General features: G+C 44.4%; 1 protein-coding gene across 1 annotated transcript in view; it reads left to right on the plus strand.

Moving 5' to 3' along the window:
• The window catches only part of LOC119720867 (mucin-22-like), a 117,101-nt gene extending 103,193 nt beyond the window's left edge, over positions 1–13,908 (plus strand). Inside the window, exons 6-8 of the mRNA XM_038190732.1 lie at positions 10,555–10,890; positions 12,494–12,643; positions 13,904–13,908. Of these exons, the coding sequence (XP_038046660.1) occupies positions 10,555–10,890; positions 12,494–12,643; positions 13,904–13,908 (491 nt within the window). The remainder of the gene's footprint in view (positions 1–10,554; positions 10,891–12,493; positions 12,644–13,903) is intronic.
• The last annotated feature ends 467 nt before the right edge of the window (positions 13,909–14,375 follow it).

Consider the following 14,375-nt stretch of genomic DNA (forward strand, 5'->3'; position numbering starts at 1 on the left):
TGTAGCCACAACAGTGTCAGCAGATACCACTACAGCTGCGTCGACAACCTCTCCTTCAGTGGACACAACTGCTACAGATGTGACAACCGCAGCAGAACAGACATCTATTGCTGATGCCAGTACAGTTGCAGTCACAACAGCAGGTGCAGATACTACTACAGCTGAGGGAACAACTCCTTCAGTGGATGTGACAACTGCTGATATCACAACAATGACAGAGCAAACAACTACTGTTGAAGCCACAACGATGGCTGTAGATACCACTATAGGTGAGGTAACAACCAGTCCTGCGGTTGATACGACTGTTGAGGATGCAGTTACAACAGGAGCACAGACACCTACTGTTGTAGCCACAACAGTGTCAGCAGATACCACTACAGCTGCGTCGACAACCTCTCCTTCAGTGGAGACAACTGCTACAGATGTGACAACTGCAGCAGAACAGACATCTATTGCTGATGCCAGTACAGTTGCAGTCACAACAGCAGGTGCAGTTATTACTACAGCTGAGGGAACAACTCCTTCAGTGGATGTGACAACTGCTGATATCACAACAATGACAGAGCAAACAACTACTGTTGAAGCCACAACGATGGCTGTAGATACCACTATAGGTGAGGTAACAACCAGTCCTGCGGTTGATACGACTGTTGAGGATGCGGTTACAACAGGAGCACAGACACCTACTGTTGTAGCCACAACAGTGTCAGCAGATACCACTACAGCTGCGTCGACAACCTCTCCTTCAGTGGACACAACTGCTACAGATGTGACAACCGCAGCAGAACAGACATCTATTGCTGATGCCAGTACAGTTGCAGTCACAACAGCAGGTGCAGATACTACTACAGCTGAGGGAACAACTCCTTCAGTGGATGTGACAACTGCTGATATCACAACAATGACAGAGCAAACAACTACTGTTGAAGCGACAACGATGGCTGTAGATACCACTAAAGCTGAGGTAACAACCAGTCCTGTGGTTGATACGACTGTTGAGGATGCAGTTACAACAGGAGCACAGACATCTACTGTTGTAGCCACAACAGTGTCAGCAGATACCACTACAGCTGCGTCGACAACCTCTCCTTCAGTGGACACAACTGCTACAGATGTGACAACCGCAGCAGAACAGACATCTATTGCTGATGCCAGTACAGTTGCAGTCACAACAGCAGGTGCAGATACTACTACAGCTGAGGGAACAACTCCTTCAGTGGATGTGACAACTGCTGATATCACAACAATGACAGAGCAAACAACTACTGTTGAAGCGACAACGATGGCTGTAGATACCACTAAAGCTGAGGTAACAACCAGTCCTGTGGTTGATACGACTGTTGAGGATGCGGTTACAACAGGAGCACAGACATCTACTGTTGTAGCCACAACAGTGTCAGCAGATACCACTACAGCTGCGTCGACAACCTCTCCTTCAGTGGATACAACTACTGCAGATGTGACAACTGCAGCAGAACAGACATCTATTGCTGATGCCAGTACAGTTGCAGTCACAACAGCAGGTGCAGATACTACTACAGCTGAGGGAACAACTCCTTCAGTGGATGTGACAACTGCTGATATCACAACAATGACAGAGCAAACAACTACTGTTGAAGCCACAACGATGGCTGTAGATACCACTATAGGTGAGGTAACAACCAGTCCTGCGGTTGATACGACTGTTGAGGATGCGGTTACAACAGGAGCACAGACATCTACTGTTGTAGCCACAACAGTGTCAGCAGATACCACTACAGCTGCGTCGACAACCTCTCCTTCAGTGGACACAACTGCTACAGATGTGACAACCGCAGCAGAACAGACATCTATTGCTGATGCCAGTACAGTTGCAGTCACAACAGCAGGTGCAGATACTACTACAGCTGAGGGAACAACTCCTTCAGTGGATGTGACAACTGCTGATATCACAACAATGACAGAGCAAACAACTACTGTTGAAGCCACAACGATGGCTGTAGATACCACTATAGGTGAGGTAACAACCAGTCCTGCGGTTGATACGACTGTTCAGGATGAAGTTACAACAGGAGCACAGACATCTACTGTTGTAGCCACAACAGTGTCAGGAGATAGCACTACAGCTGCGTCGACAACCTCTCCTTCAGTGGACACAACTGCTACAGATGTGACAACCGCAGCAGAACAGACATCTATTGCTGATGCCAGTACAGTTGCAGTCACAACAGCAGGTGCAGATACTACTACAGCTGAGGGAACAACTCCTTCAGTGGATGTGACAACTGCTGATATCACAACAATGACAGAGCAAACAACTACTGTTGAAGCCACAACGATGGCTGTAGATACCACTATAGGTGAGGTAACAACCAGTCCTGCGGTTGATACGACTGTTGAGGATGCAGTTACAACAGGAGCTCAGACACCTACTGTTGTAGCCACAACAGTGTCAGCAGATACCACTACAGCTGCGTCGACAACCTCTCCTTCAGTGGAGACAACTGCTACAGATGTGACAACTGCAGCAGAACAGACATCTATTGCTGATGCCAGTACAGTTGCAGTCACAACAGCAGGTGCAGATACTACTACAGCTGAGGGAACAACTCCTTCAGTGGATGTGACAACTGCTGATACCACAACAATGACAGAGCAAACAACTACTGTTGAAGCCACAACGATGGCTGAAGATACCACTATAGGTGAGGTAACAACCAGTCCTTTGGTTGATACGACTGTTGAGGATGCAGTTACAACAGGAGCACAGACATCTACTGTTGTAGCCACAACAGTGTCAGCAGATACCACTACAGCTGCGTCGACAACCTCTCCTTCAGTGGACACAACTGCTACAGATGTGACAACCGCAGCAGAACAGACATCTATTGCTGATGCCAGTACAGTTGCAGTCACAACAGCAGGTGCAGATACTACTACAGCTGAGGGAACAACTCCTTCAGTGGATGTGACAACTGCTGATATCACAACAATGACAGAGCAAACAACTACTGTTGAAGCCACAACGATGGCTGTAGATACCACTATAGGTGAGGTAACAACCAGTCCTGCGGTTGATACGACTGTTGAGGATGCGGTTACAACAGGAGCACAGACACCTACTGTTGTAGCCACAACAGTGTCAGCAGATACCACTACAGCTGCGTCGACAACCTCTCCTTCAGTGGAGACAACTGCTACAGATGTGACAACTGCAGCAGAACAGACATCTATTGCTGATGCCAGTACAGTTGCAGTCACAACAGCAGGTGCAGATACTACTACAGCTGAGGGAACAACTCCTTCAGTGGATGTGACAACTGCTGATATCACAACAATGACAGAGCAAACAACTCTGTTGAAGTCACAACGATGGCTGTAGATACCACTAAAGCTGAGGTAACAACCAGTCCTGTGGTTGATACGACTGTTGAGGATGCGGTTACAACAGGAGCACAGACATCTACTGTTGTAGCCACAACAATGTCAGCAGATACCACTACAGCTGCGTCGACAACCTCTCCTTCAGTGGACACAACTTCTACGATGTGACAACCGCAGCAGAACAGACATCGATTGCTGATGCCAGTACAGTTGCAGTCACAACAGCAGGTGCAGATACTACTACAGCTGAGGGAACAACTCCTTCAGTGGATGTGACAACTGCTGATATCACAACAATGACAGAGCAAACAACTACTGTTGAAGCCACAACGATGGCTGTAGATACCACTATAGGTGAGGTAACAACCAGTCCTGCGGTTGATACGACTGTTGAGGATGCAGTTACAACAGGAGCACAGACATCTACTGTTGTAGCCACAACAATGTCAGCAGATACCACTTCAGCTGCGTCGACAACCTCTCCTTCAGTGGACACAACTGCTACAGATGTGACAACCGCAGCAGAACAGACATCTATTGCTGATGCCAGTACAGTTGCAGTCACAACAGCAGGTGCAGATACTACTACAGCTGAGGGAACAACTCCTTCAGTGGATGTGACAACTGCTGATATCACAACAATGACAGAGCAAACAACTACTGTTGAAGCCACAACGATGGCTGTAGATACCACTATAGGTGAGGTAACAACCAGTCCTTTGGTTGATACGACTGTTGAGGATGCAGTTACAACAGGAACACAGACATCTACTGTTGTAGCCACAACAGTGTCAGCAGATACCACTACAGCTGCGTCGACAACCTCTCCTTCAGTGGACACAACTGCTACAGATGTGACAACCGCAGCAGAACAGACATCTATTGCTGATGCCAGTACAGTTGCAGTCACAACAGCAGGTGCAGATACTACTACAGCTGAGGGAATAACTCCTTCAGTGGATGGGACAACTGCTGATATCACAACAATGACAGAGCAAACAACTACTGTTGAAGCCACAACGATGGCTGTAGATACCACTTTAGGTGAGGTAACAACCAGTCCTGCGGTTGATACGACTGTTGAGGATGCGGTTACAACAGGAGCACAGACACCTACTGTTGTAGCAACAACAGTGTCAGCAGATACCACTACAGCTGCGTCGACAACCTCTCCTTCAGTGGAGACAACTGCTACAGATGTGACAACTGCAGCAGAACAGACATCTATTGCTGATGCCAGTACAGTTGCAGTCACAACAGCAGGTGCAGTTATTACTACAGCTGAGGGAACAACTCCTTCAGTGGATGTGACAACTGCTGATATCACAACAATGACAGAGCAAACAACTACTGTTGAAGCCACAACGATGGCTGTAGATACCACTAAAGCTGAGGTAACAACCAGTCCTGTGGTTGATACGACTGTTGAGGATGCGGTTAAAACAGGAGCACAGACATCTACTGTTGTAGCCACAACAGTGTCAGCAGATACTACTTCAGCTGCGTCGACAATCTCTCCTTCAGTGGACACAACTTCTACCGATGTGACAACCGCAGCAGAACAGACATCTATTGCTGATGCCAGTACAGTTGCAGTCACAACAGCAGGTGCAGATACTACTACAGCTGAGGGAACAACTCCTTCAGTGGATGTGACAACTGCTGATATCACAACAATGACAGAGCAAACAACTACTGTTGAAGCCACAACGATGGCTGTAGATACCACTATAGCTGAGGTAACAACCAGTCCTGTGGTTGATACAACTGTTGAGGATGCGGTTACAACCGGAACACAGACATCTACTGTTCTAGCCACAACAGTGTCAGCAGATACCACTTCAGCTGCGTCGACAACCTCTCCTTCAGTGGACACAACTTCTACCGATGTGACAACCGCAGCAGAACAGACATCGATTGCTGATGCCAGTACAGTTGCAGTCACAACAGCAGGTGCAGATACTACTACAGCTGAGGGAACAACTCCTTCAGTGGATGTGACAACTGCTGATATCACAACAATGACAGAGCAAACAACTACTGTTGAAGCCACAACGATGGCTGTAGATACCACTATAGGTGAGGTAACAACCAGTCCTGCGGTTGATACGACTGTTGAGGATGCGGTTACAACAGGAGCACAGACATCTACTGTTGTAGCCACAACAATGTCAGCAGATACCACTTCAGCTGCGTCGACAACCTCTCCTTCAGTGGACACAACTGCTACAGATGTGACAACCGCAGCAGCACAGACATCTATTGCTGATGCCAGTACAGTTGCAGTCACAACAGCAGGTGCAGATACTACTACAGCTGAGGGAACAACTCCTTCAGTGGATGTGACAACTGCTGATATCACAACAATGACAGAGCAAACAACTACTGTTGAAGCCACAACGATGGCTGTAGATACCACTTTAGGTGAGGTAACAACCAGTCCTGCGGTTGATACGACTGTTGAGGATGCGGTTACAACAGGAGCACAGACATCTACTGTTGTAGCCACAACAATGTCAGCAGATACCACTTCAGCTGCGTCGACAACCTCTCCTTCAGTGGACACAACTGCTACAGATGTGACAACCGCAGCAGAACAGACATCTATTGCTGATGCCAGTACAGTTGCAGTCACAACAGCAGGTGCAGATACTACTACAGTTGAGGGAACAACTCCTTCAGTGGATGTGACAACTGCTGATATCACAACAATGACAGAGCAAACAACTACTGTTGAAGCGACAATGATGGCTGTAGATACCACTATAGCTGAGGTAACAACCAGTCCTGTGGTTGATACGACTGTTGAGGATGCGGTTACAACCGGAACACAGACATCTACTGTTCTAGCCACAACAGTGTCAGCAGATACCACTTCAGCTGCGTCGACAACCTCTCCTTCAGTGGACACAACTTCTACAGATGTGACAACCGCAGCAGAACAGACATCGATTGCTGATGCCAGTACAGTTGCAGTCACAACAGCAGGTGCAGATACTACTACAGCTGAGGGAACAACTCCTTCAGTGGATGTGACAACTGCTGATATCACAACACTGACAGAGCAAACAACTACTGTTGAAGCCACAACGATAGCTGTAGATACCACTATAGGTGAGGTAACAACCAGTCCTGCGGTTGATACGACTGTTGAGGATGCGGCTACAACAGGAGCACAGACATCTACTGTTGTAGCCACAACAATGTCAGCAGATACCACTTCAGCTGCGTCGACAACCTCTCCTTCAGTGGACACAACTGCTACAGATGTGACAACCGCAGCAGCACAGACATCTATTGCTGATGCCAGTACAGTTGCAGTCACAACAACAGGTGCAGATACTACTACAGTTGAGGGAACGACTCCTTCAGTGGATGTGACAACTGCTGATATCACAACAATGACAGAGCGAACAACTACTGTTGCAGCCTCAACGATGGCTGTAGATACCACTATAGGTGAGGTAACAATCAGTCCTGCGGTTGATACGACTGTTGAGGATGCAGTTACAACAGGAGCACAGACACCTACTGTTGTAGCCACAACAGTGTCAGCAGATACCACTACAGCTGCGTCGACAACCTCTCCTTCAGTGGATACAACTGCTGCAGATGTGACAACCGCAGCAGAACAGACATCTATTGCTGATGCCAGTACAGTTGCAGTCACAACAACAGGTGCAGATACTACTAGAGCTGAGGGAACGACTCCTTCAGTGGATGTGACAACTGCTGATATCATAACAATGACAGAGCAAACAACTACTGTTGAAGCGACGACGATGGCTGTAGATACCACTAAAGCTGAGGTAACAACCAGTCCTGTGGTTGATACGACTGTTGAGGATGCGGTTACAACAGGAGCACAGACATCTACTGTTGTAGCCACAACAGTGTCAGGAGATACCACTTCAGCTGCGTCGACAACCTCTCCTTCAGTGGACACAACTGCTACAGATGTGACAACAACAGCAGAACAGACATCTATTGCTGATGCCAGTACAGTTGCAGTCACAACAGCAGGTGCAGATACTACTACAGCTGAGGGAACAACTCCTTCAGTGGATGTGACAACTGCTGATATCACAACACTGACAGAGCAAACAACTACTGTTGAAGCCACAACGATGGCTGTAGATACCACTATAGGTGAGGTAACAACCAATCCTGCGGTTGATACGACTGTTGAGGATGCGGTTACAACATTACCTCAGACACCTACTGTTGTAGCCACAACAGTGTCTGCAGATACCACTACAGCTGCGTCGACAACCTCTCCTTCAGTGGAGACAACTGCTACAGATGTGACAACTGCAGCAGAACAGACGTCTATTGCTGATGCCAGTACAGTTGCAGTCACAACAGCAGGTGCAGTTATTACTACAGCTGAGGGAACAACTCCTTCAGTGGATGTGACAACTGCTGATATCACAACAATGACAGAGCAAACAACTACTGTTGAAGCCACAACGATGGCTGTAGATACCACTATAGGTGAGGTAACAACCAGTCCTGCGGTTGATACGACTGTTGAGGATGCGGTTACAACAGGAGCACAGAAACCAACTGTTGTAGCCACAACAGTGTCAGCAGATACCACTACAGCTGCATCGACAACCTCTCCTTCTGTGGACACAACTGCTACAGATGTGACAACTGCAGCAGAACAGACATCTATTGCTGATGCCAGTACAGTTGCAGTCACAACAGCTGGTGCAGATACTACTACGGCTGAGGGAACAACTCCTTCAGTGGATGTGACAACTGGTGATATCACAACAATGACAGAGCAAACATCTACTGTTGAAGCGATGACGATGGCTGTAGATACCACTAAAGGTGAGGTAACAACCAGTCCTGCGGTTGATACGACTGTTGAGGATGCAGTTACAACAGGAGCACAGACATCTACTGTTGTAGCCACAACAGTGTCAGCAGATACCACTAAAGCTGCGTCGACAACCTCTCCTTCAGTGGAGACAACTGCTACAGATGTGACAACTGCAGCAGAACAGACGTCTATTGCTGATGCCAGTACTGTTGCAGTCACAACAGCAGGTGCAGTTATTACTACAGCTGAGGGAACAACTCCTTCAGTGGATGTGACAACTGCTGATATCACAACAATGACAGAGCAAACAACTACTGTTGAAGCCACAACGATGGCTGTAGATACCACTATAGGTGAGGTAACAACCAGTCCTGTGGTTGATACGACTGTTGAGGATGCGGTTACAACAGGAGCACAGAAACCAACTGTTGTAGCCACAACAGTGTCAGCAGATACCACTACAGCTGCATCGACAACCTCTCCTTCTGTGGACACAACTGCTACAGATGTGACAACTGCAGCAGAACAGACATCTATTGCTGATGCCAGTACAGTTGCAGTCACAACAGCTGGTGCAGATACTACTACGGCTGAGGGAACAACTCCTTCAGTGGATGTGACAACTGCTGATATCACAACAATGACAGAGCAAACAACTACTGTTGAAGCGACGACGATGGCTGTAGATACCACTAAAGCTGAGGTAACAACCAGTCCTGTGGTTGATACGACTGTTGAGGATGCGGTTACAACAGGAGCACAGACATCTACTGTTGTAGCCACAACAGTGTCAGCAGATACCACTTCAGCTGCGTCGACAACGTCTCCTTCAGTGGACACAACCGCTACAGATGTGACAACCGCAGCACAACAGACATCTATCGCTGATGCCAGTACAGTTGCAGTCACAACAGCAGGTGCAGATACTACTACAGCTGAGGGAACAATTCCTTCAGTGGATGTGACAACTGCTGATATCACAACACTGACAGAGCAAACAACTACTGTTGAAGCCACAACGATGGCTGTAGATACCACTATAGGTGAGGTAACAACCAGTCCTGCGGTTGATACGACTGTTGAGGATGCAGTTACAACAGGAGCACAGACATCTACTGTTGTAGCCACAACAGTGTCAGCAGATACCACTACAGCTGCGTCGACAACCTCTCCTTCAGTGGAGACAACTGCTACAGATGTGACAACTGCAGCAGCACAGACATCTATTGCTGATGCCAGTACAGTTGCAGTCACAACAGCAGGTGCAGATACTACTACAGCTGAGGGAACAACTCCTTCAGTGGATGTGACAACTGCTGATATCACAGCAATGACAGAGCAAACAACTACTGTTGAAGCCACAATGATGGCTGTAGATACCACTATAGCTGAGGTAACAACCAGTCCTGTGGTTGATACGACTGTTGAGGATGCAGTTACAACAGGAGCACAGACACCTACTGTTGTAGCCACAACAGTGTCAGCAGATACCACTACAGCTGCGTCGACAACCTCTCCTTCAGTGGAGACAACTGCTACAGATGTGACAACTGCAGCAGCACAGACATCTATTGCTGATGCCAGTACAGTTGCAGTCACAACAGCAGGTGCAGTTATTACTACAGCTGAGGGAATAACTCCTTCAGTGGATGTGACAACTGCTGATATCACAACAATGACAGAGCAAACAACTACTGTTGAAGCCACAATGATGGCTGTAGATACCACTATAGCTGAGGTAACAACCAGTCCTGTGGTTGATACGACTGTTGAGGATGCAGTTACAACAGGAGCACAGACACCTACTGTTGTAGCCACAACAGTGTCAGCAGATACCACTACAGCTGCGTCGACAACCTCTGCTTCAGTGGACACAACTGCTGCAGACGTGACAACTGCAGCAGAACAGACATCTATTGCTGATGCCAGTACAGTTACAGTCACAACAGCAGGTGCAGATACTACTACAGCTGAGGTAACAACTCCTTCAGTGGATGTGACAACTGCTGATATCACAACAATGACAGAGCAAACAACTATTGTTGAAGCGACAACGATGGCTGTAGATACCACTAAAGCTGAGGTAACAACCAGTCCTGTGGTTGATACGACTGTTGAGGATGTGGTTACAACAGGAGCACAGACATCTACTGTTGTAGCCACAACAATGTCAGCAGATACCACTACAGCTGTGGCAACAACCTCTCCTTCAGTGGACACAACTGCTACAAATGTGACAACTGCAGCAGAACAGACATCTATTGCTGATGCCACTACAGTTGCAGTCACAACTGAGGGATCAGCTGAGGGAACAACCCCTTCAATGGATTTGTCAACTGTTGATATGATAACCACTGCAGAGAAAACAACCACTGTTGAAGCAATTACAACAGTTTCCACAACAACAATGGCTGTTGATACCACTAAAGAGAATGTAACAACTACTCCTGTTGTGGATACAACTTCTGCTGGTTTGGAAACCACATCAGCACAGACAAATAGTGTTGTAGCCACTGCTACAGTTCGAGCCACAACAATGACAGCAGAGGTAACAACTAGTTCTTTAGTGGAAACAACTACTGCAGATGTAACCACAGCAGAACAGACAAATAGGGTTGAAGTCACTACTACAGTCGGAGTTACAACAACTAAAATTGAACCAGCAAGCACTGCCTCAGGTGTTTTCAGTACCTCAGGTTTGTGAATTTTAATTTTTTTTGTTAAAATTTTGTTGTTTGAGTGTCAGGTCTATTTGCAGTCATTATGCTTGAGAAAAGTTTGCTTTGTGGGTAAATTTTGTCTGTAATGGTTTAATTTTCACTATAACAAACACAACATGCAGGCTAGAGTGGTAAGTCATGAAGAACTTTCACTATTCAGCACAAACTGTATCTATGAGTTATTGAACTGAAATGAATTTCAATGAACCTGTATGGAGAACCATTCTGGGGACATATGAAAATCCTAATATAAGCACAACTAGTTTATCTTGGAATGGCATTTCACCTTTTCACATCTCATTAATATTTTAACTGGTTCCCCCTTGTAAAAAAAAATTCACATTTTTCATTTATACAATAATAATAATAATAAAATAATAGTGGGTATTTATAAAGCGCACGCATCCAACAGGACTGGTGCTCAAGGTGCTGCATCATCATTACCCCTGCTCACTGGACCCATGAAACATTCCAAATACCATCTCAGCTCCCTGGGGTGTATATAGCTGGATGCTGCCAGTTAGGCGCAAGGAAACTAATTCAATCACAATAACCATCTCTGCCCACTTGACTAGATCCAATACACGACAGGCTAATTTTTATGTTTTAAATTAGGGTTTAATAAAGTAGGCTTTTATTGAAGTTGTAGTTTGTGTTATCAACTGAGGAAATCATCAACTTAACAGAGATGCCACTTCTCCGGTTTTAACCAGAATTCCGTTTTTCTTTTAACATCTCACAAAATTCTGGTTTTTCTGGCTGTCAAAATAAACCTTTTTCTTTCAACTGTCTGTCAAAATAAACCGGAAAAAGAAGAAAAACTGTGGAAATGCATTGATTTTTACCTCGTTAGCGCTCTTGATTTAGTACATTTAGCCGCACGCACGGCACAACGTTGTTCGTTGAAGTAGTCTTAAAAATAGTCTTTATTATTGCCGAGCCTCCATGCGATACAGGCGGCCAACGTAGGTCATGTAAACAAGGTTTTCTTTTTAACGTTTTTGTGTGTTTTTTTAAATTGGTATAATTTAGGAACTATTTTTTATTTTAAAGCTCGAGGAACAGATCAATTTCCATTGTGATTTTTTTGTTAACATTACTTTTTAAATTTGGCAGATGGCAATCTCCTGCCAGAATGCTTTCAAAATCAAAACATAACTTCAATTTTCTCTTTTTATACAAAATATTTAATGGAAATATTGTTGGACTTTGATTGTCAAATATACAAGACCAAACCATGACTATCAAAATGTTGTTTAGAGCACCAGTATTTGGATACATATTCTGTGTTTGTGCATTCTCTGTGCGGGTAAGTTTTTCATCAAAAGGAAGTCAGGATGATAAATGAATAAGGTAGTTGAAAGAAAAAGTTTTATGCTGAGGCACTTTCAAAATTTGTCAATCGTTAATTGTCTTTTGGGACCAAGGCACATTATTTTTTCCTGTGGGGTAATTCAATTGGGCTGTTGCCTTTCAAGAGGGCTTACTTTATTGAGAGCATTTCAAATTAACTGCTGGTCATTGACTTTGTCCAATTAAGACTCAGTTTTCAAATTAAAATGCTTTTGCACTACAACAGGTGCAGATACCACCACAGCTGAGGTAACAACTAGTCCTGTTGTGGATACAACTACCGAAGATGTGACAACCAGAGCAACACAAACAACTAGTCCTGCAGAAACTACAATTGAACCAGCAACCACAGTCTCGGGTGTTTTCAGCACCTCAGGTTTGTCACTTTTAATTTTTTTCAAGTGAAATATTTTTGTTTTTCTTCAACTTCAATGTTTTCTTTGCATTCATTGCACTCCAGAAAAGATCGCTCTATGCTTTCTCTCAAATGATTTAATTTTCACTTTAACAAACACAAAGGATTGTCATGCAGGTCAGAGTACATACAATAATACATTTCATTGATATATTTGATTAAATATATTATTCATTGAGGAGGATCACTTTTCAAGACACACCATATCTATCAGCATTGCCAAGTCCGCAGCTGAAAGAATTTCAGAACTGAATTGAAAATTATCTCAAAAGCCTGCATGAAGAATCTTTTTGGAGACACTTGACAATTCTGTTCTTGTTCTTAAGTTTTTCTTGTCTGCTCATTGTTTGCTTATGACCCTCAAATTCTGGGACTTATACTAATACAAACACACACACACAATGGTGCGTGTTAACACTTTACCTGTTCGCATCTCATTTTTATTTGCACTGGTTTTCCACTTTATGCACTGGTTTTCCACCTTGCACACTAGAAAAAAAGATAATACATGTATTGAAGCTTTTTGCAGTGTCACTATTTGTGAAAGGTTTTATTTCTTTGAGCATCTTTCATCGAGAGTTTTGGCAAAAACTTTCCAGATTTGTACAGCCCTTGCTTCAGTTTGTTTCAGCGTCAATGGAAAGCAAAGGAAAAAAAACACCCAAAGATTTAGACTTGGCTTTACAAGCATGCTGCAATCAAGGTTTTGTATTTTGCCATTGAATTTTTATCTATCTGAAAATAATTAGCTAAACAGGTTTGATTAGAAGAGAACCCATTTTCAATGCATGTTGGTGAATTGTTTGGAAAGTCAGGCAGTATAATGAAGTACAGATGCTTGAGGAATTAATTCACGTGATTACCCTCTAGACCTGCTTGTTGCATATATGCACATTTTATGTTTGGTTTTATCTGTTTTAAGTCTATTCCCGCACATCGTGTACATCATTTGTGTTAGCACTTCAGTGTGTAGGTTGAAATTATGTCTCCAGTCTAGATCCATTAGATGATAGGCTAATTTTTTACTTTTTAGGGTTAGTTTGGAGTAGTCCTAGAAATTAAAGTAGGGTTTAGTGAGGTTGTAGTTTGCTCGTATGGTGTTGTACTGCACAGAGTGGCGAAATGCTTTTGTAGCACGTTTTGATTTTTTCTTTACATATATGTATTTTCAATTGAGTACATCATCCACTTAAAAATATAATGTTTTTGTGCACTTATCAGGATGAGGTATTATTCTCCATCCTTGTTTTTATTGGCACTGATCATTTAAGGTTTTTATTTTGTTCCTGAAATATTGAGATAAACCACGATTGGGTCACTCCGTGTAATATCAGCACACCTTCCATGGTCAGTCCCACGGAATATCTTTTAATTTGCTGAAATTGTTACGCCATCTGAGAAAACTCCAAATTCCAAAATGTGAATGTTTGGGTCATGTGGTTTGTGAGTTGCTGGTCGTTAAACTTTTGAACTATACTGTACATCTGTATCTCTGGGTAGGAATGTGGGATAAAACTTGGGAATGTGGGAGAATTTTTATATTAAATTATAGCTCTTAACATAAGAAATTATCTACTTTACAGATGAAAAACAAATTGAAATTTCAGTGTGAGGTGATGCAAAATAAACATCGACATTTGACCCCATGGAACTGTAAAACCACATTTTCAAAATCAATAAAAGGCCTCATATT

This window comes from Patiria miniata, unplaced genomic scaffold, assembly GCF_015706575.1.
Source record: "Patiria miniata isolate m_02_andy unplaced genomic scaffold, ASM1570657v1 HiC_scaffold_9, whole genome shotgun sequence".
NCBI classification, from domain to species: domain Eukaryota; kingdom Metazoa; phylum Echinodermata; class Asteroidea; order Valvatida; family Asterinidae; genus Patiria; species Patiria miniata.